The sequence below is a fragment of the Ailuropoda melanoleuca genome, chromosome 2, assembly GCF_002007445.2.
Source record: "Ailuropoda melanoleuca isolate Jingjing chromosome 2, ASM200744v2, whole genome shotgun sequence".
NCBI lineage: Eukaryota > Metazoa > Chordata > Mammalia > Carnivora > Ursidae > Ailuropoda > Ailuropoda melanoleuca.
Window position 1 is genome coordinate 183853650 of NC_048219.1, and position 23200 is coordinate 183876849.

The window sequence follows — 23200 nt, forward strand, 5'->3', positions numbered from 1 at the left end:
ACCAGAAGAAGAAATGGAGCCCTTTTATCACCCCTTTCAAAGTTGAGACAGTGCTCTGATCTTAATGGAAATAAATGCCAAAGAGGTAAGTATTTCAAGAAATGAAAACATTTTATCTAAGAAGATCCCTTAAATAATTAGTGTATTATTTCTTTCTACCACAGCTTTAAACATCTATAATACTTTGTTCCGAGAACTACGATAAGCAGGTACATTCAGAAAAAACTGGTGTAATATAAGAAAATGCCTTCAGAGAATTCAAAGCCTGTGTATTTTGGCAAGTAGCCGGGGACAAATGGTGATAATGGGAGCAAGAAACGTAACTGGACATCTAAAATGTTAAGGAATTGTGACATAAGGCTTTTAATGGACCCCATCATCTTGCCCAGTTTTTACATCTGCAGCTTAAATGCGGAACTTTGAAGGATTTGACAGAGCGCATCATGTGTGATGTTTCTCCCAAAATTATAGAGTATTTCTACCAATTAAAGATATCCTAATTCCTATATGGAAAGTTCATTGAAAATTTCATATGGATGAAGGATCGTGCTTGCAGTCAGAGGGAAAAGGGGATGGATGATATGGTAGGATTAGACAGGACCCCTGCAGCCCAGTAACTTTCAGGCTTGCCCTCCGGAACTCACAGAGCCCTCAAGGAAGCCGAAATCACTGCTCAGGAGAACCAGGAAATGCGGAGAACCAGGGAACGCTCTGAGTAGACACAGAGTTTGAACTCATTTTAGAGTACGGATATGATTTCAACAAAAGGTCACTCCAGATGGAGGTGATAATGCAGGAGACCCACGTGTCTAAGAAAAGGTAAGATTTGATTTCCTTATAGGACAAAATTAACAATTATACAACTGTAATTTTTCTGAAGTTGTGGAAATTTCTAAAAGAGTGGAGGCAGGAATTTCTCCCTTTTGGAGCCAGAAAGCCCAGTGTAACAAATACTTTGGCAAGGCATCTGCTTAAACTTTCGCTATTCACCCAAGCATTTGTCTGAAAAGGAGTCTGGTCTTCTCCAGGCACACTGTATGATGCTGGTAAAGAAAGCTGTTCGAACTTCCTCAAAATACTAACATTTAATACTCCTTAAGTTTCCGACAGGAAAAGAAGGTAAGTCAATATTTTCCCACGTTGATATATAATTGAATTAGAGTCTTACTTAACTTAATAAATTGCCACCTGGGATAATAGAACCATGAACAGGCCAACACTCCATTTCAGGTCGGCATCAACAGAGTTTGCTCACTGCAAAGCTGAGCGTCTGTTACCACGATGCGCCCAAGCGCTGGGAGCGAGCTGTTTTAGGCTGAGGGGGCAGAGGGTAAGAAATCAGGGCCATTTTCGTGCCTGAGTATGCTGTGCTACACCACACACCATGGTCATATTTTACATTAAAAATCTTGAGATTAATAAGTCACACCTGGCTCAGGTGAAGCAGTCTCCGACACCTATCTCAACCAACCTATGTGCAGGGCATCTCCCACTTTAGGCTGGGAAGAGCGCTGAGTTTCCCAAAGTTCCTATGTGATTTCATTCATTCGGAGTGAACTAGCCTCGATTCTACTGGTGAGATCCTTTAGGAAGAACCCAGAGCTTGCACTTCCGCCGTTAAAAGAAAACACTGCCAATCTCTCTGTGCCAACTTCCTCCTGTAACCTTTAGATAAGTAAACCAGGTTTGATGTATCCAGTGGGTGGCCATGCCTGATCACTCTGTCGATCTCAACCTACTGTTGATCCAAGATCATTCTAACTCCTCCATAACCCATTTTTTTTACATCAAACATGTATTTGCTCAAGTAATAAATCAGAAGAAACATCAGAACTTTCTACAGATAGCTTCAAATATCCAAAAGACTAGGGATGTAAGGTTTGGGGGGTTTTCATTTTTCCAAAACGATCAGATACTGAAGACACTGAGTAAACCCACCAGTAGTTGCATTAGGAAGTTCTCATATTTACAATACAATATCTATTACGCCTACAGTAAAAGTTGAAGAGAAACAGTTGGGAAGCAAATCTTTACTAAAAAACAAACCTTCAAGGGGGTCCAAAGAGTCTGTCAGTGTAAGGAATTCAAATGATGTTTAGGGGCGCCTGGGTGGCACAACGGTTAAGCGTCTGCCTTCAGCTCAGGGCGTGATCCCGACGTTGTGGGATCAAGCCCCACATCAGGCTCCTCTGCTATGAGCCTGCTTCTTCCTCTCCCACCCCCTGCCTTGTGTTCCCTCTCTCGCTGGCTGTCTCTATCTCTGTCAAATAAATAAATAAAATCTTTAAAAAAAAATGATGTTTAAATTTAGGCTAAATAAATCCAGAGGGCTGTTTATTCCTGAGAGAACCAGGGACTACTAAGGACTGAGGACTATCCTTCCTGTCGTTGGCCATTTAACCAGACTTATCATCTTGCCATTGTCAGCCTTCTGCATCTCCTAAAACCAGCTGTGTCAGCCAAAAGTAGCATTAAAGATAGACAGATACATACATACACTGAATTTGCAAATCAGAAAGTGGTCCTTGTCTTCTTTATAATTTGAAACTCATAAAAGACATATCTGCTATTTTTAAAATGAAAAAGGTGCCCTTGAAATAACCTTCATTTTAAAGATCCAAACTGACCAAGCACAGTGATCCTGGGATCCTGCTATGACCGCATCTTTAACTGAAAGGCATTCCCTTTAGTACTCAGGGGTCTTAGAAAACTCTTTCAATATTGTTTCACTAATTCCTAACAATCAATGAATAATCCACTAAATAAACTGCCTGAGTGTATGACACTGCAGAAGTTCATCTAAAATGGGTGGAAGGCATTGATGACTCAGTTGTTACAATTACCAGAAACTTATCTTTGTTTGGAAAAGAGTAGCAATGGCCACAGAAACGAACTGGCCTTTGACGTTCTAAAGGAGAGTATGAATGTTCTGCCAATGTCTTAGCCAGTAGGGCAGAAAGAACAAGTTTTACAAAGTTGGCTATTACCTGTTAAATGTAATTCTATGACCTATAATTCAATGTCATCTCACTCTCCCCACACATGACCTGGCCTTCCACACCACAGCTAGCATGGTAAGGAAGTAGGGCAGGAGGCAGACGACGGTCAATAACTACTATTAGCTACAGTTAAATGCTGGTAATTGCCTATATAATGTCACACGACATCAAAACCCTCCCACAAAGCAAGTTTTTACTTCATTTGATAAACTGCAGCCTGGTTCATTTTCATCTGCCCCTGTATCTTTCCCTACTTGTCTGTCTCTCTACAGAGCCCTTCCACAAATCTACATTCATGCTTCTCAGAAACGATCTTCAGACCCATTTCTAAAGTACTATAATATCCAATGAATTTTCAAAGCAAAATTTCAATGGAAAGATCCTCATAACATCATGATAACTAGGGGAAAAAGATAATGACCCACAAAAGAAGAATAAGGTTTTCATAAATTTTCCTCTTCATGGGTCAAGTAAGTAAGAAATTTGTTCAGACTCTCAACAATGTAAGTTGGGGGGAACTTAATACTTGATTTCTTTTTAAAGATTTATTTATCTATTTATTTATTTGAAAGAGAGAGGGAAAAAATGCATGAATGGGGGAGGGGCAGAGGAAGAGGGAGAGAGAATCTCAAGCAGCCTCTCCGCAGAGCATGGAACCCGACACGGGGCTCAATCTCAACAGCCCTGAGATCACGACCTGAGCAGAAACCACGAATCAGATTCTTAACCGACTGAGCCACCCTGGCATCCCAAAAACTTAGTACTTTAAACGATATAGCAATACTTTTTATTCACACAGCTGAAATGCAAACCAGGCAAAAGTTGACTCCCAGGCCCCCCACCTTGCTAACTCTGTGACCTTGAACAATTTATTTACCATCTGTGGGTCTCTGCTTTCTCATCCACTAAATGGGAGGAATAAAAAAACTACTTCACAAGATTGTTGTGACAATAAAATGAGACGATACAATCAAAGCCCTTGGAAGAACACCTAAGAGATATTAAGTGTTCAATAAATGTTAGCTCTTAAGTATGAATGTCATGTTGCCATCTCTTAGCCACCCAAGAATTAAAGCTTTGCTTTGTTTTCCTAGCTCTATGGTCTACAGCCCAAGCTTTTTGTGCCTATGAGCGAACAGGAAAGTGTCCAAATAACACCTCAAATAATTGAAAACCAGTTTGGCTTGAATGGAGACTTAGGTCAAATTTGCTTCCAAGTTTCATGGATTAGTGCTAATTGTCTCATGGTGTAAGCCTAATTTTGCCCATCAAGAAATTATTGGTTCTTGGGGTGCCTGGGAGGCTCAGTCAGTTAGGCGTCTGCCTTCGGCTCAGGTCATGATCCCAGGGTCCTGGGATTGGGCCCCGCATTGGGCTCCCTGCTCAGCAGAGAGCCTGCTTCTCCCTCTGCCTCTGCCTGCTGCTCCACCTGCTTATTCTCTCTCTCTCTTTCTGTCAAGGAAATAAATAAAATCTTTTTTTAAAAAAAATTACTGGTTCACGTTTTTGGTGTGGTCCCCAAAGTCAATCTAACCTACATTATTTGAGATGGGTTGTTTCAAATGCAATTTGAAAAATGGGAAGAGAACGTAATACTTAATGCTCAGAAAGAGAATTCACAAGATTTAAAATGTTTAGTTAGGGGCACCTGGGTGGCTCAGTCGGTGAGCGCCCAGCTCTTGATTTCAGCTTGAGTCATGATCTCAGGGTTGTAGGACTGAGCCCTGCATCAGGCTCCCTGCTCAGTGGGGAGTCTACTTCCTCTCTCCCTCTGCCCCTCCCCCTGCTCATGCTCTCTCATACATGTGCTCTCTCTCTCTAAAATAAATAATCTTTTTAAAAAATAAAATAAAATGCTTGATTAAACTCTAGATTCAATGATATCTAATGTGATGATACCCAATGCCCAATATAGTACTTTCCAAGTGAGTAAATTCAGGACCAGCTGCTCATCGCTGGACCTTCTTATTTACTCTACACCCCCTTTCTTTCCACATCACACTCTCCCAGCCCTTCTATCATTGCAGCTGTCCAGCTCTGACCACTGTACAAAGAGCCAGGGAAAAAATGTGTAAGGCTGAGGAGAAGAAGCACCACACTCCCAGGAACATCAGAGGATCGTGGACACACACAGAGGCACACTCAACTGCATCTCCAGTCATCCCAACAGCAAACTCCCGCAGAGGATTTCAGGACGATCATATTTTTCCGTCACTGTGGAATTCAGGGCCAAATATTCCATACCTATCCTAACTTCTGAACTATACAGACATGCTGGATGGCTTTAAACCCCCATTGCATCAAAAACACAAGAAACAAGTGTTGGTGAGGATGTCGAGAAAAAGGAGCTCACGTGCACTGTTGGGGGGAATGCAAACTGGTACGATCACTATAGTGATAAACGGTATAGAGATTCCTCAAAAAATTAAAAATAGAACTACCATATGACCTAGTAATTCCACCACTGGATATTTATCCAAAGAATATGAAAACACTAATTCGAAAAGATATGTGCACTCTTAAGCTTATTGCAAAACTATTTACCATAGCAAAATTATGGAAGCAGCCTAAGTGTCCATCCATAGATGGATAAAGAAGATGGCGCACACATATACAATGGAATATTACTCGGCCATAAAAGAAAAATGGAATCTTTACCATTTGCAACAACATGGAGGGATCCAGAGAATGTAATGCCAAGTGAAATGAGTCAGTCAGAGAAAGACACATGCCACATGATTTCACTCATATGTGGAATTTGAGAAATAAAACAAAGAAAAAAAGAGAAACCAAAAAAAAAAAAAAAAGACTCTTAACTATAGAGAACAAACTGATGGTTACCAAAGGGGAGGTGGGTGCAGGGATGGGTGAAATAGGTGGTAGGGATTAAGAATACCTTTATCATGATGAACACTGAATAATATATAGAATTTTTGAATGACTCTACTGTATACCTGAAACTAATATATCATTGCATGTTAACTGTACTCAAATTAAAATCAATCCATCCATCCATCCATCCGTCCATCCCTATTGGGCTTCTATGAGAATCTCCAATTACTGATGAGAAGTCATGCACCTAGTTATTTTTAATCGGGGGATAGGAAAGGCGAGGGGGCAGTGGCATTTGAGAATATGACAAAACCAGGGACCCCTCTGCCACCCCAGTTAATGTGCGTGTACATACACGCACACACACACACACGCAGAGGCAGAGGCAGAGGCAAAGGCACAAAATTGTGTGTACAAATCTCAAGTCTCCCCGATTTCTTGAAGTCCATCCATGATTTTCCTGATCATCTGTGGACCCAGACTGAGACCCTCTGATCGAATCTACTCCATATTTTAAAATTAAAAGAAAAAACAATCTGAAGCCAGCAGGATTACAACAGGCTTAAGTAACTTGCTCAGCAGAACACATTTGGCAAGCTGAGACCTAAACCCACATCTCCTGACTCCTACTTAAATGCTGTTTCCTCCAACAGCTTCCTCTGCTGTCTTCCATCATCTTGGTGGTAAAGAGTGCTACCTCCCTGCTTTGTGGGGTTCTTAGATGGAATATTTACTAAAATTCTTGCACATCATAAATATTTGCATTCTTCCCCCATGAAACTTTAATGCTTGCCGTTATTTGCATAATAATACCCAGGAGGTGAATTAGGCAAATGAGTCTTTGGTGTACAATAATTCTCAGAGTGTGTCCTCAGATTGGGCTGTGATAAACACAACAGAGCTACGGGCTAAACAAATTTTTATGAAATACTGACAAAGGCCTAAGTTATTATAGCTTTAGTGTCATCTCTAGCCAGAAGACTTCAGAAATATTTTACTCAGGGGGCGCCTGGGTGGCACAGCGGTTAAGCGTCTGCCTTAGGCTCAGGGCGTGATCCCGGCGTTATGGGATCGAGCCCCACATCAGGCTCCTCTGCTATGAGCCTGCTTCTTCCTCTCCCACTCCCCCTGCTTGTGTTCCCTCTCTCGCTGGCTGTCTCTATCTCTGTCAAATAAATAAATAAAATCTTTAAAAAAAAAAAAAAAAAAAAAAAAAAAAAAAAATTTTAAAAAAAAAAAAAAAAAAAAAAAAAAAAAGAAATATTTTACTCAGGAGGAAAAAAAAAAAAAGAATGTAGACTTGTTTGAGGGTTTTTTTTCCATTGGGTGTTTGGTTTTCCCAGGTGCCCCAAATTAAACTAACTCACACTTTCTGGCTATCACTCAAACGGAGCTGACGGAGCTGACGTTGCTACTGCTTTCCCAGATCCTTCTAAAAACTAAAGGATTTTGTTCTGGCATTTTAATCAGTGATTAACTGCTCCCTTCTTTTTCCTGCTGTGTTAAGTAAAAGATCCATATGCCGGGTGTTGTAGGGAATTTGTTAGGCCGTAGATCATAGCTGTGGTGCAAGACATGATGTGTCTCAAGGGAACTAATGAAGCCATAAGGAATGTAAAGAGTCACCGGGTTAAAGCCACATTAGGACAGCTGTTAGGTTAATGAGGGCCCTGCTTCAGAGAGGAGGTCACTGTATAGAAAAATATGAACCACTCTTTATTGGTTTGATCCCATGTCCTCTGCAAGTTAATGGGCCTTTCTTATTCTCCTTTGACATTCATTGAACCAGATGTGAATGCTGGGCACTGCACAAGCTGCATGGGTTTGAGAGTCAGTCTGTCTCCCATCCTTGTTTTTGGCAAAGGCAAGAATGACAGACAATAACACGGAACACTTTCAGTTTTCCATCACTCTCTTTGTTTTACTTCTTTAAAATCAGTGTTTATTTTTTGACTGAGTGAAGAACTGATCTCCTATCTGTCTAAAGGACAGACTCGGGATGTGGGCTTGGCCAGACAGGGAATATAGGGATCAAATCCTGGAATGCAATGGGCACTCTAGAAAGGTTTGCTGGAAGAATGGAGATGTGAATAGATCTGACTTCAGATTTAAAGCAGGTAATCACAGAACTGTAATAAAAGCAATCAGATTTGATACATACGATATTTGTAACATGGTTCTATATGATATCATGATACATACACTACATATAGTATTATACCATACACTATTTATTTATGTAAATCATCATAATTTCTGGTTAGTGGTGGTCAATTCTGGAGAGGAACACTGTACCCCAATGTAACGGGTAGACCAAGTCAATAAAAAGCTGTAAAACATCTGCACTATAAGCCCCCACGTATCTGTGACTCTTCTCTTCACTCACCCTTCCACCCAACTCCTGCTTACGCAATCCGTTGCCTACATTCCACCTCTGAATACCTCTTGCCACTGTCCTTTCCTTTCCATTCTGATGGCTCCTGACCCGTTCATGAGCACAGCCTCCACTGCCCATCACAATTGTGAGAGCCCCTGCCTGAAACCCAAGCCCTCCACAGGATGTCCTCAGCCTAGATTTCCAACCATATTCCTCCGCGCCACCCTACCTCTCCCTACCCTCCAACCAAACTGAACTATTCCTTTGACATGAACAAAAATGAAAGATCACCAGGTATGTAACTCAGGTGCATCCAACTCTCCGTGCTTTTGCTCACATTATTCCCTCTTACTAATGTACTCTCCCCACCCTCCCTGTCCAGAGAATTTCTACTCAGCTTTAAAAGTTCATCTTAAATCTGCCTTCTTTGTGAGCCTCTCTTGTTATCCAGCAATATCTCATTCTTTCCTCTTCTCAACTCCCACTGCACTTTGTTTCTCTCTTCTGGTACTTATCATATCTGGTTTTTTTTAATTATTCGTGTTTATTTCATATTTCACCATATCACCATATTTCTGGCACAATTTGTTTGCTGTTATCTATGTACCCCCCTTGAAGTCCATACAGTGGCCCATGCGTAACAAGGATTCCTTTTTTTTTTTTTTTAAAGATTTTATTTATTTATCTGACAGAGAGAGAGACAGCCAGCGAGAGAGGACACAAGCAGGGGGAGTGGGAGAGGAAGAAGCAGGCTCCCAGTGGAGGAGCCTGATGCGGGGCTCAATCCCAGAACGCCCTGGGCCAAAGGTAGATGCTTAACGACTGAGCCACCCAGGCGCCCCCGTAACAAGGATTTCTGAACAGGAACTGATACACTTCTGGGTATCGTATTCTCCTATTAATGACAACCAAAGACTAAAATAAGAATGCATATTTTTGTAAATAACAATAACAACAATCCTAAAAATGCAAAGAGAACAAATAGATCATTTTAAAATCTATCCACATAAAATACTTGTATCCAACACATGACAGAAAAGGAGCCAAACATATTGATCACATCGACAAATTTGATTAGACTTACCAACTTCTTAAGTGAGAAAACAAATTGTCTGACTGGTTAGCAAAGTAAAATACTGCTGGATACAATAGACATACCTAAAACAAACTAGATTTGGTGGGGGTGATAGGGCAAATACAAATAAAAATAAAAAAGAGGTCACGATCATGCCATCAGGACAAGGCAGAAGACAAAGAAAAGGCACTAGAGAGAACCTGGTGGGAACTTTGTACTACTCAAGGCTACAATTCACAGTGCAGTGCCATTCCTAACATATTTATTCTCTGAGTTTAAAATCTGCTTTAGGGGAACCTGGGTGGCTCGGTGGGTTAAGCATCTGCCTTCAGCTCAGGTCATGACCTCAGGGTCCTGGGATCAAGTCCCACATCGGGCTCCTTGTTCAGTAGAGAGTCTGCTTCTCCCTCTCCCTCTGCACTCTCTCTCTCTCAAATAAATAAATAAAATCTTTAAAAAGAAAATAAAATCTGCTTTAGATGAGAAGACACTGTTTTTTTTTCCTGCCTGGATTTAATCAGGACGTGGATATTTCGAGTCAGTACCTGGACCCGGGCCTCGGTGAGCTTCGCCCTCTGTGCCAGCTCCTCCCTGGTATAAATATCAGGGTAGTGGGTTCTCTCAAAAGCTCGCTCCAGCTCTTCAAGCTGTTCTGCTGTGAAAGTGGTTCGGCTCCTGCGCTGTTTCCTCTTTAGTGGCAAGTCTGGTTCGGAGTCGATGTCGGAGCCTTCATCTGATTGCGGTGCTGAGGCTAAATGCACGGGAGAGAAAACGTGATAAAATGGGAGTCAGAACACGAGTTTGACCAAGACTTAATGACTCAAAGCCTAAACTACATTCCCAACATCTTCGCGTGGACACCAAGCCCCTCTGTGCAGTATCTCATTATTAAAGGATAGTTAATCTCTTCCCCTACTTTGTCTCCAAGCCTCCCAGGCAGAAATCATTGTTGCCTGCATCTGTCACCCTAGGTCCGTTATGAGATCTTAGAAAACAAGGACAGACATGATTCCATTTTTATGACCCTTATGCTTAGCGCTTAATGGGTCCTCCATTTTTGTTTGATGAATGAATCAAATTTAATGTGGTTCCAAATACATTTTGCCCACCTTTTACAGGAGGAAATCTGTTAGCAAATGTGATTTTTTTTTTAAATTCCAAAACTGACTTAGTGTCTTTAAAGTCAATAATAGTAAAGTGTTACAGGATTCCTACAAATGTATAGACTCTACTCCTGTACGAGAAATTATATTTAAATTTAGTTATCTTATTACCAGATACCGAGAAACGTTTAAGGGGAGTTTAGATATTGTTAATGTGAACCTCAAGAACAGAGTCGAGAAAAAGCATAGGCATAGTCTAGCAAACTGTCCCTAAAACGAAGTTCAGAGTCTGGGTCTCTGCTAAATGGTGAGCAGCTGCCCAGGACTGCTGCCTAATTTGAGGAACACAGTGCAAAACGAAAATGCAAGTCCTTATGTTCAAAAATTATTACAAATTGTGAGATGGCCACAACAGAGCATAAAAATCAAACCCAGGGCCCTTGTGAGCACGGGGCCGTGGGGGGGAGGAGGGGCGACTGCATAGGTCACATGTCCCTGAAACCAGTCCTCTGCAGACCTCTCCCCACAGTTTGAATGTGCCTGTGTTAGCAGGCATCAGGGAAGGAGATCTTCCATATTTTGCGGGTGAGCATCTACGAAACAGAAGAAGGAACTGGGAAATTAGACAGGAATTTGCACTGAAGATACAATATGGCGCCCGTGAGTTCTTGCAGTAACTGAGCACCTGTCAGCCTGTAGAGGGTTCTGGGTTTGAGGGCACAGCAGTCACAGGGCTCCGGGGAGGAAAGTAGCCCTCTCCCAGAGGCCCTGGATATGGGGCCAGTAGCAGAGGGCCATCAGAGGGCTCTCAGACACTTACTCTGAGCAGAACTCAGAGCCCGAGCAGCCATGCTCCTGAGCATGTCCAAATACACTCTGAAAACTCCCCCAAATGACTGGGGGATCCTCTGGGGAAGGGGCTGAAATGTGCTGTTGGCAAGTGGGGAAGGAAATTCAGAAAATTATACATTATTAAGGTCATTGTCAAGGTAACTCCTTTGCACTCTCAGGCTGTAGGACCTGGGGGAATCCAGGTGGTGCCAGAAGCAACGTCAAAATGCAGTGTTTTCCACACCATGCATTCTCTTTTATCTTAAACTCAACTCTGCCCTACAGAAATCTAAAATTTCATTCTACCTCAGTATATTATATTGTAAGCTGCCGAAAGGGGTATACATCCAAAATAATCCATAAATAGAATTTTACATTTTTTTAGTATTTAATACTTTTACCATTTATTCACATTCAAACTATAAAATTGAGAGAGTGGATTAATAATGTATACGACAAATTAAAGAAAACCAAGTGCTTGTGGATAAAAGCAAAAGGGAACTATAATATTATAATACATCTACTGTAGGTTAGCCATTACGCTTGGTGTTTCAATTATGCTGTCTAGTTTGAAATAAAATGGTCTAATTTGATATAAATCATATTTTAGGATACTTAAAGAAACAAAACTAGACTTGCTTTAAGTGTGGGAATACCTTAAAGGAGAATTAACATGCTAAGAAAGGTGCATTGCATTATAAACTTCAAAAGCTCCCAATACCACTTACACGTGTATATGTTTGACAAATGTGAGTCAAATTAAAAAAGTAATAATTTGTGCATCATTGTAGAGCAGAGGATCTTGAACTTTTGGAGTATCAGAACCACCTGAAAAGCTTATTAAAACACAGGCTGCTGCCCCCCCCAACCCCTGTTTTTGGGGGTGGTGGATGCCAACTTTGCTGGTCCTAAATGACCCTTTGAGAACCACCTCTATAGAATATTCCAGATTATTATTTTCTCTCCCCAAATTCCCAAATACATAAAATATTTCCTGCTGTAACTTATCAAAACAATGGTTTCACACACATATTTTTAAATTATAAATAGTATACTTCCCAAGAAACAGATTATTCATTTCCCTAAGACAATAAATCGCCATAAAATGTTTCCCTTCCCCACTTCCAGTTTCTGTTGCCCTGACTTTTCTGTCTTCTGTGAATTCAGGTGAAAAAACCAACAGCATTTAAGCACTGACCAAAATCTTCCTCTGCCTGTGAGAACCTTAAATCTTTGCACTTTCTCTTACTATGATCCCATTAGGATAATAGTATGTGGAAATTTTCATGTTTCCTCTGGGAGTTTCTAAGGTTATTAAATCCTCCCAAGTAAATATGATGTGCCATGCACTGTCAGGTCAATTAATCAAAATCATCTCTAGTTTCTGAAGAAAAGGGGCTCCTGAAATGTACAAGTACCAGCGAGAGTTAATTCTGAGAGTCAAGACCACCATGCTTCATCTTAAAAATCAACATCCCCCAGAATATAAGCTTCGTGGGCTCAAGGCCTTTCTCTAATTTGTTCACTGCTGGATGCCTTGGAACATAGTAGGTGTTCAATAAACACATCTTGACAGAATGGAAACCCCTGGTAGAACTTAAGTTTTCAACCAACACTGACTTCTCTGCCCCTATTTTGCATCTTTAAATGGAAATTCTGCCCTTTTGAGTCTCCCAACATCTACCGAAATGAGATTTGGGAGTGTATAAATCCTCAAAAATAATTTGGAAGATTTTGCAAGAATTTACATACTTGAATTTTTCTCGGAGATAATTACCAATTTTTTGAGAAGATTGTGATCTAAAAAAAAAAAAGATGAAGGGGGCGCCTGGGTGGCATAGCGGTTAAGCGTCTGCCTTCGGCTCAGGGCGTGATCCCGGCATTATGGGATCGAGCCCCACATCAGGCTCCTCCGCTATGAGCCTGCTTCTTTCTCTCCCACTCCCCCCTGCTTGTGTTCCCTCTCTCGCTGGCTGTCTCTATCTCTGTCGAATAAATAAATAAAATCTTTAAAAAAAAAAAAAAGATGAAGAATCACCGACAGCTAATGATTAAAAAGACTCAGAATGTCTGGGAGTTCAATAGGACAGCCTTTACCACTCAAAATAAAATTTTCTTTAACAAGCTAACAAATCACTACTTGTATTTCTAGACTGTTTATTCAAAAGCAATCCAACAGTTGTATCTAACTAGGAAAACCTCCATAAAGCATCATTTCAAAAGACACTGAGGAAATGACTTGCCTGAGTTCTCTGCTGGAAAGTTATCTGAACCAACTGATCCTTCTTGGCAATAAGAAGCCGCAGTTGTACAAGTTAATTCTAACTTTCCTCCATCTGTACACCCCAAAAGGATGTGGGCTTTAAAATATGTTAAGTCAGCAACCTAAGATTAATCTACCAGCTAGAAAATACTAGCTATTTTTAAAGATGGAAATACTACTGTTTTTTATGTCACTCAATAGAAATAAGATTTACAGAGAACACGATAATGTCATGAACTTGAATCATTCCGTTTTTACCAAAAATAAATCTGATACTTACATTCCATTGTAACAGCACAAAAAAAAAAAATCATTTTGTTGAGTCCATCTGTTTTACATATTCAACTTAGATCCTAGATACAAAGTACCTCATCTTGCTAAATATTACCCCAAAGTAAAAACAAGGCTTTTTTTTCCAGATAGCTCCACGGAAAGAAATTATATTTGTCTCTGCACAGAATATCTAATGCTCTGACTTAGACACTGCAAGCACCACCAGCAAGACAGTTATCTAAATGAGTTCATAGATTTTGTGAGGATATAAGAACAAGATTAAATATAATGTCTCCAGTAAAATCATCTCTTTGGATTATTTCTACTGTCCGGCCCTAATTTAAGAGGAGATTTTCAGTTACATTTAAGTTGCTCAATCATGTTCTATACATGCCTTCACAAAGTTTGCTTTATTATTCATTAATTAGAGATAGTGTTCCCCACCTGAAATTCCAAAATAGCACTCATAAGAAATCCATATTAACATACACTGTATGTTAATTGAATTCAAATTTAAAAAAAAATTTTAAATCCATATTAACATATAATACATGGCGCTTTTTTTTCCATAGGAATACATGGCTTTTTAAGTGGAGATTGTATTGCTTTAAATTGCATGATTCTCAGATTTTATCCCAATCCATTTCTTTTTTTTTTTTTTTTAAGATTTTATTTATTTATTTGACAAAGAGAGAGAGACAGCCAGCGAGAGAGGGAACACAAGCGGGGGAGTGGGAGAGGAAGAAGCAGGCTCATAGTGGAGGAGCCTGATGTGGGGCTCAATCCCAGAACACCGGGATCACGCCCTGAGCCGAAGGCAGACGCTTAACGAATGCGCCACCCAGGTGCCCCCCAATCCATATTCTTAACAGATTTTGAAAGTTTTGACTCTATTTTCAAAAACCCCCTCACCATCCATTCTCTGACTTATACCTTTGTGTGACTCAATGTCTCAAATGAACCTGGAGCAAACCTTACCAAGAAAAAGAGGAGCATAACTACACAAAAACCCTGTGAAATAAATACGCCATTATACAGAAAAAGGACACTGAGACTCAGAGACACCATTCAAATCACACGGCTAGAGAAGCTAGGATTTGACCCAGGTCTACAGGGCTTCAGGGGACATGCTTTCTCTCTTCCAGCCTGATATGTTCTAAATAGGTGCTGAGTTTCTTTCTCTCTCTCTCTCACATACACACATAATACAGAGTTCTTTTGAAGAGGAGTACCAGAAACAAATCCAAACAGGAATTCCAATGCAAATCATTTAGCTGATTGCCACCTATTACTCTCATTTGTCCTAGATTTTCAAAAAAGTCCTAGAATCAAATAAAATTGATGAAAACACAACAGTTTGATTAATATACACCAAGTCAAAACAATTTTCTAATTGAATTTAATTCAATTCAACGAACATTGATTGAATTCTTTGCATCTTCAAGTGTGGCTGTTAAATAAGGATAAAGCTCTAAGAAATGAATCAATTTGCCAAGTTACTAAACGAATGTATTTAAGAAAACAAAATAGTCAGTGTGACCATTTGCAGTCTCCCTTAAGAATCATCACTGACTCCTGGTCCTAAGATCCTGGGTCCATTTCCAGAACATTCTACTGATCACAAGTAGTTGAACTGATCACTTATTTTTTATCGTTACTAAATCCTTCTTTTTTGCTATTAAAAACATGTTAGTGAAAGGATCTCAAGTGCTGTAAAGTAGCCTCAAACTGTTTTCGAACAAAAGTACAGGAACAAATAACTTGAAATCTGTTGGGATATTCACAAGTTATTCAGCCGACGCCCCAGAGTGATCACAGGAAAATATTGTCTCTCCCCAGGTACCTCAGTGTTTCAGCTCTGTGCTTTGTAAGAAAGTTCATTTCTTCTTTTTCTATCTCAAGCTAATTTTAGGTCTTAGGAGACAAATTTTTAGTCATCCCAATGATTTCACATTAACTCCCAAGATTAACCTTGGGGAAGTGGACAGCATCAGTTTAAAAAATAAAAATTAAAAAAATTAAAAAAAAAAAAAAAAAGACCAAGCATAGGCAACAATCATACCACAGGATTACAAATCTTCCTTTGGAAACAAATCAAACCGGGAGGAGAAGGCAGAAGTATTACCACCAGCGGACCAACCATGAAGTTTAATTAAAGAAGGAATTACAGAATTAGAGAGTATGTCTTTGTCCATTAACCCCTTGTGACCTCTTCTGTAGCCTGAAGAAATATTTCATCCTAGTTAACGCTATTATACATGAGATCTTACCTCAATTTTATAGGGATTTAGTCACGTGGAATTCTATAATTATTGGTTTCCAGACCAATATAATTCAGAGATGGGAGACAGGCAAAAAATGGAGAAACAAAATAATTCACAAGCATGAATTTGGCGCACTGTCTTTCTTCTCAGCAAGACCTTTCATTTGAATAATTAAAGAATCAAAACATGACAACCATTTAAACTCTATGTTTGTCCCAGATATAATACAATGCAATTTACAGACACAGAAGAGGTGGGGGCGGGGAGGGGGGGATCTCTCTCTGCGGGCTCCGAGGCTGACGTCCTTAGTCATTGGTCATTTACTCAAAAATAGCCCCAGACCAAATCAGATGGTCTTTCTGTCTGTGCTAATCTTTGTAAGCTAGACCTGTCAGCGTTTGTACTTAAAGCTGTGTCTCCCTGATTCAAAAAATAATAAAATAAAAATAGGAATCATGATTGAGAGCTTCCTGAGATCATTTCCTCCTGGATCTGAAGGTTGGTCAGCTGGCAGGCAGGTCAACTCGAAGTTTGGTGCACCTGCTTGGCTAATTGCAGAATGTCTCCTGTGTTTGTGAGTTTTACCGTCCAATGTGAAGGGGACGATGGGACAGCTAACTGTTTTCTGATGTGAAGTGGCCCTTTTACACTGAGAGAGATGTGAGTGACCTCTCTCGTGTTTACTCGGGTGAAAGCCAGGAGGAGTGAAGCAAGACTGATATTCCCTCACAGACCCAGAGTAAATGACAAATGACATTTTCCCTTTGTGATCTTTGGGATTTTTGTTGACTTATTTGGAGGCTTTTGTTGGATCCCAAGAAATGGCCTGTGGCTGAGGCCTATTCTACCGATTTCCACGCTCCATCTGTGGAATCCATCAACGGGGCATTTACCCTCATTCAGGGCTCTGACACCTGCCTGGCAGGGAGCAGCAGACACAAAGAAAGCCGGGAGTGGATGAGAAAGGGGAGGTTGGTTTTGTGTGTGTGTGTGTGTGTGTGTGTGTGTGTGTGTGTGTTTTCCAGAGGAGGAGGGTGGGGGGAGGTTGAAATGGATGCACAGTAGGGGTTAATCCAAGCCAGTTGAGAGACTTCAGCACCTGGAAGCTTCTCTTCCACATTAATTCACAAGCTGAGAAGTAATCGGCGACATTATTTTTTTTTAAGTGTGTTTAAATTGTATAGATGTCAAGAAAAGGAAAGAGATACACCTCTGAAAGGCACAAACGGACGATTTAGGACAGAACCTAAAGGTAGATCTACAAAGTGTGTGTGACCTAACGCACTCACAAGCCTTAAGGCGAACTTCCCAGAATTCCTAACTCAGAGCTAGGATTTGAGGGGCTGTTATTCTGTGAGTTGACAAACCAGGAGAAACGGTTTATAACCTCATCAGTGGTCCATCTGGGGGTGTGGGGTCTTGTGTTGTTTCCATTGCCTCTACAACTTCTCCAAATAATCTTTTAACAAGGACCTCCCCCCCCCCAAAAAAAAAATGGTAGGACCATCTATGGCAAGACTATCCTGGGCTTTCTCGCAGAAAGGTTCTTTTGAGAACCCGAAATCTCATTAAGAGCCTCCAGCGATCTAGCCACTCCTGCTCCTTCCCCCGCAGTCCCCATTTTGGGGGCTGGAGAAATGTAACGCTATTCCCCTCCCCTCTGACCCAAGTCCTTCCCTCGGAAGCCGCCTTCTCACAGCACGGGGTCATTAGAAGGAAAATAAGCTCCTGCCAGGTTGGTGCTAATCAAAATAGCACAAATAAACCCTGACACTCAACAACTCCCCGAGTGCCTGCTGCCCTGGGAGGAGAGTACAGATTGGTTATGAATATGGCGGGCGGCGGGGGCGTCCCGGAAGCCCGCGTGTGCTGCGCGCCGCCCGCCCGTCCTCGCAAATGCGCAACATAGACCGTTGGGTGTTTGTTTAAGATAAGGGCTGACAAGCCACGCTGGCAGAACCGGCCAAGCTGCCTCCAGGGCGTCGAGCAGCATGGCCCCAAAGACCCCCAGACCCTAAGGTCCCAATAACTTTGGATTTGAGGTGCCCGCTGGATCTCTGTCTACGTTACACCGAGAGATCTTACTCCGCATGGAGTTCTGTCCCAACAGCCATCACCTGACCAGTCCTCGCTGAATATGCCTCCTCTGTAACCACGACGCTGGAAAGAAAGGCTTGCTTTCCCTTTCGTCATCACAGACCGGCTAGTGATGCTTGTTAGTAAAAATACATTGAAGTAAAAACGTGCTTGTGCCCCTTCTCTTCCCCTGACAGAGCAGCAGCCAAACTGTTTGAGCACCTCCTTGCAAAGGCTTCACGGGAGGGAGGAATCAGGGCTTGTTCAGAGACCCTGACTCTCACCCAAAAGAACTCAGTAGCTTCTGGAACCCTTTATTTTAAGACCTGCGTGTGTGTGTGTGTGTGTGTGTGTGTGTGTGTGTGTGAGACAAGACCTGCTTTTATAAAATGAATCTCACCAAGAAAAGATGAAGGCTCACTTCCCTACCCCACCCCTGCAAATGATTTTTATTTGCAATTTTTTAAATGGCTTTTTTCAAACTCCATGGTAACTGTCACCAGAGCATTTCAAAGAGGAAAAGAGAGGAAAGCCCCAAGAAAATGTGTTGCTATTCAATTAGGAAAACTGATTAGTTAACTAATTAATCAGTTAACAGCTTTCTAAGAATAGTCTCCCGTGATAAGAGTTTCCCCCTCAAGAGCTTAAAAGTCAGTCATAATTAAAATTAAGAACCAGAGCTCTATCCAGCTTCTGTCTCCATGGCCCTAAAAGCAGGGGGCTAGGTTCCGATTCACCGGGACTGGACTGCATGGAGCAAAGAAAGGTAATTTGCACACTGAAGGGGAACAGGAAAACAGTAGTTCTCGTGAAAGGAAAAGAGCCAAGTGACTTTTATTTACAATTGCCAAGAGAGAGGCCATTATTGACCATATGTGCCACAATTACCCTCTTATCATGGGCTGGCCATCATGTCCTTTGGGAGCTGTTAATGAACTGGGTAATTGAGCTGCTGACATGTGTTACCAAAACAAAACAATAGGAAGAAGAGACAAATGAACATTTTATTTGCCAATCAGAGTAGGTTCAGCTTTTCACAGAGCGGCAGCTAAGTAACTGGCTGAATGCATAAAACAGTGCATTGAAAGCAAGCAGATGCAGACACAATAATAGTTAACTGACAGCTTATGGCCCATCTGTGCTTAACATTTTGTTAAAGAAATTACTTGACTTGCTAAAGAGACAAATCATACAGCTGCCCCGAGTGCTGCATTGTAAGAGATAAATCATTAGCTAAACTGTTTCATGCTTAAAATGACAATGCTTATTAACAGTTATGTTGGGACATTTTGTCAGCACAGCTAGACACAGTTACTACTTGCTAAAAATGTGACAACTCATATTCAGTAGAATGGAGTTAGGGCGAAAAATCAGAACGCTGCGAACAATCTGAAAGAACAATAGGCATTTTGACTCTCTCACAGTGAAATATGTATTTCTAAGATGATACAAATGGAAAAAACAAACAAACAAACCTGAGAAATGGACCACAAGATCATGTTCCATGTGGTAATTACGTACCTTTCTTCCATTTACGCTTTATTTATTCAGAACCGTAGAATACTGGAAATGCTCTCATTCAGGGTTGAGTACCATGAATGTCACCAATGATATCAGAACAAAAAATAAGCAGCTTAAGAAATAATTGTGTCTAGCCACTGCACTTCCCCCAAACGTATTCACCGTCCTCCTTTGGAAAAGGATCTCTTTAATAGGGAAAGAAAAACCACGTTGCAAAAGACTTGCTTTATGAGATTTAGCTTATGTTTTTGTTACCGCATCTGAATTGAAACCACATTTTTTGGTCCAAGTGTGGTTCATCCAGTGCCATGCAGAGCAGCTTACCTCTGAAATCATTTCTGTGTAAACTGGTTAACCAGAGACAGAACACGGATCTCTCAAAGCCCTTCTTGTGATGACTCCTTCAACATTCTGGGCAGGATTAACTCAATAGTGATAGAAGACAAGCTGCTATTCGGACTCACTGACAGCCTACCATAGCCCACCCCTGCTTCCTTCATCCTTTCTGTCCATTTTCTTTCATTTTTCCCAAAACCCTCTTTGGAGGCGTAGTGTCATCCCCATCTTACAGATGAGGGAAAAAAATGAGGTGTAGGGAGTAATGTACCCTACCTGATCCATGAGAACGCAGAGAGGTTATCCAAATATAAGATCATATATATCGAATATAAGATCTAATTAACATCGCCATTTGAGGAGTAAAGTTGATGTGGGTTGGAAGAAAAACTGTAGCCAATATCATCACTTTTTTTTTTTCTTCCTGGTCCACCCTGCCAGGACTCAGAAGTCACAGTCAACCCTATAAATCAGTTGTGAAAACATGATCATAAAAGGTGAGTGGTATTCTCGGTGGTGGTTGGTGGATGTGAAAATTATGTTATGCACAGTTACTAACAGGTTTCTGGTTACAAAACGTAAACCCCAGCTATATATACAGAGCTTTAAATAAGACACAATTAGACTCGTGACACGGTTGACAAGAAAGACCCACCCCGCTTTCCTCTTTATTTCCCACTATTGGATATTTGTGCTAGTATGTGCACCAGTCATTTTCAAGTCAACAAATAAACCAAAACAGGATACAGAGAAAAGGTAACAAGTTACCCAAAGTGCCTTTCAGGGGAGAGAAAACAAAAGAATGCTTTTGCCACCCTTCTTAAGACAAGACAACCAAAGACAAACGAAACCTAAACAGTTTTATCGACAACTAAATTTGGCCGAGATTAGCATGACAGGAGATGTTTGGGAAAAGAGAAGAAAGGCAGATTTAAGAAAAAAGTAAATTTGACACTTTTTGTGCCAGAAAACTCCATAAAGTTCTCCGTAAAGAGATAAGTGACTAAGAGACCGGATATACCAGGGCAAAGCATTGACAGAACTGCAGAATCATCAGAAACCCTAGGCCAGTCCCTGCATTTTGTAACTGAAGCCCAGAAGGCAAGGAGGGTTGCCCCAAATCACAGATCCTTCAGTGAACAGTTACGACTGCCTCAGATGTGGCCGATACTGTCCACCACCCCAAGGATGCAAATATGAATCATGGATGGAGCTGAAACTCAGAAAGTAAAACTCAAATCACCTCGCTCCCACTGTAGTGCTCTCTCCTCCAAGGCAAAGTCAGGGTATATAGAGAAGATAATCCAGCCATGCCCTGCAGCAACAGGAAGATTAAATGGCCTCTCCAGGCTGAAAAACCTAGATACATTATTTACCAAATAACAGAGCCATAGATTCTGTGAGCCTGTGATCTTTAATACAGAGATCAAATTAATGCATAAATGCTTTCACTGACACCTCCCATATGGCATTTCAAGATTGTTTCTTTGCTTTTTGTGTTCTATGGGGTTCCATAAGGGAAAAAAGGGGGCAGTCCAGGAAGCTTGTTTTGAAAATCCAAATCTTATCTGGGTCAATTTCAGCTTGTTGGAAGGTGGAGAGGTAATAACTGGATACAAATGAAAGAGGAAACTCTTTTCCTGGAGGCCACAGAGAAGGCTCACCGTCAGAAATCACGGAATACCCACTGTGCAAGAAGGACTTCGCCAGAGGCTGGGAGGAAAGGTATAATGAAGAAGAGACAGTGATTTCTCCCCTTCGTCCTGCAAAGGTGGGAGGCTCAGGTGTGGGAGGTTGGCAAACCAGTCGAGATGACTAAGTAGATGATATGAATGATTTATCACCACCGTTGGATGGGGACAGCTGCTTTTTGAAAATTTTGTTTTCTTCTCTTTGGGTGTGAGCCAGTAGTCACAATTGAACTCAGAAGAGGTAATTCCAGAGGTTTGGTCAAACAAAGACGTATGTTTTGGTGGACGTACGCTCTGGAGACAGGTCGATCTCCCTCAGATGCCCACTCAGCCACTTCCTCTCTGATCTGGGAAGAGCTGCTTAGCCCTCCGAACCAGTTTTTTCATTAATAAAATGTGGTTTAGGGGCGCCTGGGTAGCTCAGTCCTTGAGCGTCTGCCTTCAGCTCCGGGCGTGATCCCGGCATTCCGGGATCAAGTCCCACATCAGGCTCCTCCGCTGGGAGCCTGCTTCTTCCTCTCCCACTCCCCCTGCTTGTGTTCCCTCTCTCGCTGGCTGTTTCTGTCACATAAATAAATAAAATCTTTAAAAAAAAATAAATAAAAATAAAAATAAATAAAATGTGGTTTAAAACACCTGATTCCAAGGCTGACCTAAAGGAAAGGTGATAGTTTGTAAATCACAGAACAGTTCCCGACACACACTACGTCCTCAGCAAACGTAGCCCCCTCTGCCTACCTTCACTTCATACTGTCCAAGCCCACCAGGCACAAAGGAAACGCATGAGAAAAATCCTCTCTGTATTTTAAGACTAGGAGAAAAGTGATCACTGAAATTTTGTCGGAATTCCCAAATCTGTGAAATGAAAGCATCGTCCAATGCGTCACCTGCTTCCTCTTCTGAAGATTCTGCCCATAATCAGCCAAGATGTATGTACCCACTTAAAAGGATATTCAGCTCTTGCTCCATATCTAATTCCTTTAAAAATCCAAAACGTTGGCCAGGGCGCTCTATTCCTCCTGGCCCGGGACACGTGCCTGTGCTGTGGGATCAATGATTAAGGCAGCTCTGAATATAAATAAATTCTGTGCTCCCAAGTACCTCAGGGCCTAAACAAGATGGCTGACTGAACAAAAATCAGGCAACTAGCCTAAAAGAAATGAAGTATACTTGGCCTCTCCTTTACGCCAACATTCATTTTGGTTTCCATGGGAAAGAACGTTGACTATTGTTTGCTTGGAGGCAAATTCTCATCCTCTTTTTATGTCTATTGATACGTGTCTAAACAGCAAAATGAAATACAGTTTGGAGCCATTCACTCTCTGACCATCTTGATTAGTGTCCACAGCTGATGAGAACAGGTCAGGCACCCCATCTCAGAAAAAAAAAATACCAAGGATTTCTTCAGTAGCCAGCTGCTATATGAGTTACTGGACAGCTGCCTTGCCTTCTCAGGAACAATGTTTCAGAACTGAAGGGAAATGAATCAGGAAGTGCTAGGTAGAAGAGGGTAATGGAAAGGAGAGAAGAAAGAAGAGAAGAGAAGAGGGTCAACTTCC

The 23200-nt window shown here is 41.3% G+C and overlaps 1 protein-coding gene across 1 annotated transcript in view; it reads right to left on the reverse strand.

The window, feature by feature from the left end:
- The window catches only part of PAX3 (paired box 3), a 103321-nt gene that overhangs the window by 20453 nt on the left and 59668 nt on the right, over positions 1-23200 (reverse strand). The window contains exon 5 of the mRNA XM_019805888.2: positions 9829-10034. Within this exon, the coding sequence (XP_019661447.2) occupies positions 9829-10034 (206 nt within the window). The remainder of the gene's footprint in view (positions 1-9828; positions 10035-23200) is intronic.